At 34.8% G+C, this 2,926-nt stretch overlaps 1 protein-coding gene across 1 annotated transcript; it reads left to right on the top strand.

Moving 5' to 3' along the window:
• Window positions 1–1,186: 1,186 nt before the first annotated feature.
• Window positions 1,187–1,552, top strand: LOC140055418 (uncharacterized). Its single transcript, XM_072100757.1, has one exon. It carries the CDS (start codon window positions 1,187–1,189, stop codon window positions 1,550–1,552), a length of 366 nt encoding a protein of 121 aa, XP_071956858.1.
• Window positions 1,553–2,926: the final 1,374 nt, after the last annotated feature.

Here is a 2,926-nt window from a genome sequence, read left to right on the forward strand (position 1 = left end):
TTTTATGCCCTAAATAAAACCCAATCTTCACATTTTTAAATATCCTATCATTGTTCATTAAGTCATTGTATAAAGTCTTGTAATTTAGAAACTTATAATCCTGTACTTTCAATAGATAGAAATGAAAAAATACAGTTGGTACTGTATTAAACATTGAAATTAAATGTCTTTTGCGATTTGGGATCGAAATCTATTTCTGATAGCAAGATAAAGACTATTCGGTAAACAAAATATGAATGAAAAAAAAGAGAAGTCATTACTACAGTTGAAAATAATTTGGATTCCAACAACGAACAATTCAATTCAATTCAAAATTTTATTTCACAACAGAAAAAAAGTATATCGATAAATAAATATTAACATAATGGTTTGAGTGAAATTGGTACCCACTGTAAGCTTAATAGCTTTTAGCATGGGAAGCTATAATTATATCAATAAACAATATTATACAGATATTGACTGCTTAGAGGTTAAATATAAGATTTGACATCCAGAGGGAATGATATTTTTTTCGAGGGAATATATATTTCCATTTCTGAAATGAAATGTTTGCTTCTTGCGAATAAGCATTTGTTTCCTGATGTTCCTGGTGAAATTAATGGAGTTTACCATGACGTGGATGTGGGCAAGGCCAAGCCAATCAAACAACACATAAACCCAATAAAGAGAAAGTGATGCAAGCAGAAGTGGACTATGTGTTGAAAAATGGCATCATCGAACACAGCAACAGTGACTGGAGTTCTTCTTGTCTGCTCGTACCAAAAGCGGATAAGACTTATCGATTCTGTACGGATTATAGAAAAGTCAACAATGTTACCATCACAGATTCATATCCATTACCTAGAATTAATGACTGCATTGATAACATCGGTAACGCTAAATATGTAAGCAAGCTAGACTTACTTAAAGGGTACTGGCAAATTCCCCTGACTGAGGAGAGAGCAAAACGTATATCTGCATTTGCCATGAGCACTGGTTTATACCGTACCAGTATAAACGCATGCCCTTCGGAATGAAGAATGCTCCACCACGATTTCAACGATGAACTAGTCCGAGATATTGATGGCTGTGACGGTTATATTGATGATTTAATCATCTACAGTAGTTCATGGAGTGCACGCCTGAACATTTTGAGAACTTTATTTGAACGATTAACTCAGCGGAACATAACTGTCAACTTGATAAAATGCGAATTTGGCCATGGAACAGTCTGTATCTGGGTCATACAACAGTTGTGAGTGGACACGTCCGACCAATTGACGCCAAGATCCGATCAATCAATAAATTTCCTGTCCCAGAGAATAAACGACAACTGATGCGGTTTCTTGGAATGGCGGGATACTACCGAAAGTTATGTAAGAACTTTTCCACAATTGCCGCACCACTAACAGCTAATTTAGCCAAAAACACTACACATGGTCGAAAGAGTGTGATATCGCCTTTTAACATCAAAGCGTCATTGATAAGCGGTCCAGTCCTTTACGCTCATAATTTTGACAAGAAGTTCCTGTTTTTGTCGACGCCAGCGGAGTCGGTGCCGGAGCAGTTCTAATGCAGAAAAGCGAGGATGGAACTGAATACCCAATATGTTATTTTTCAAAGAAGTTTTGATAGACACCAAAAGAACTACTCGACGGTTGAACAAGAATGGTTAGCCTTAATGTTAGCCTTAACTAACTTTGACATTTACTTGTCGTCTGTCCCATCAGTGTACATACGGACAATAACTCGCTCACCTTAATTAAGAAAATGAAATTAAAAATCAGAGAATTCTAAGGTGCGGACTGATGTTACAGGAGTATAATTTGGACTTTCACTTCATAAAAGGCAAGGATAATGTTTTTGCAGATGTCTTGTCTCGAGCACATAAAATTGATGCGACATATTATATTCACTTAATTTGTTATTATATGCATGCTTTTCCTAATTTTTATTTTACTTTACTCCTAGTTATGTATATTGTCTTAGAGGGCGTTTTCCCCAGAAAGTTTTTAAAACTTTCTTATGATAGGGCGGGGAGTGTCACATAGCTGTTTACTGTACTAGCTTGTTTATGAATATATTGCTGTGTGCACTTTCGCTGTGGAATATAATTAATCCCTTGTCCACTTACTTAGGACTTTAACGATTTTTGGTATGTCCGAATCTACCCCACTTGGTCATCAATTTGACATATTGATGACCATGTTTACCAACTTTGTATAATTATCAGCATCAGACCACTTTCTATTTTTAAATTGTGTTACCCAGTGTATTCTGATTTGGATAAGTACCTATATGCAAAATAGTTAACTACCCCCTCTAAATAGCAGCTATACCCAAAGATTGTTAGTTGTTGTGTGGTTCTTCTCTGCAATTCTGGGTAAGACTATTATTTTTGTTCTTTAATTTTCACCACCTCCTAAATTGTCCAATATCTAATATATTTTATGTTATTTTATTTGGTTATCGTTGTGTAAATAATTTGTAATATTGTAACTCCAGTTCTTACTTCTTTCTGTACATGTGTTATTGAGCCGTGCATGTGACACATTAATCTTTTTGGTCCAAGAATAAACTAAGCCAGTCAAATAAAGAAGTTTTAGTTTAATGAGCTTTCTTATTTTGTATGTTCAATTTTTTATTCTTGGATATTTCTAATCATTTTTCTATATTTTGTTTACCCCACAAATCATTATCCGTCCACATACATAAAAACAAGATAACATAGCATGCATACAGAAAACTATTGCATTACGCCTAATTGATTTATGTGATAACAGTTGCCATTATTCTTTAATTTGCGCACGGCTTTTATCTCGAATAACCATAATATTCTTCTTCAAAAACCTGCTGATCATTATCTAGGGACCTTTCTCTCAAACGGACACTTTCGGAGCCCAACACAAAATGTACCTTTAATAGTATGTCCCCTTGAATAGAAGAT

This window comes from Antedon mediterranea, chromosome 7 (assembly GCF_964355755.1).
Source record: "Antedon mediterranea chromosome 7, ecAntMedi1.1, whole genome shotgun sequence".
NCBI classification, from domain to species: Eukaryota; Metazoa; Echinodermata; class Crinoidea; order Comatulida; family Antedonidae; genus Antedon; species Antedon mediterranea.

Coding starts and splice junctions, on each gene's coding strand:
- LOC140055418 (XM_072100757.1), top strand. CDS start 1,187: ATGCGAATTTGGCCATGGAACAGTCTGTATCTGGGTCATACAACAGTT.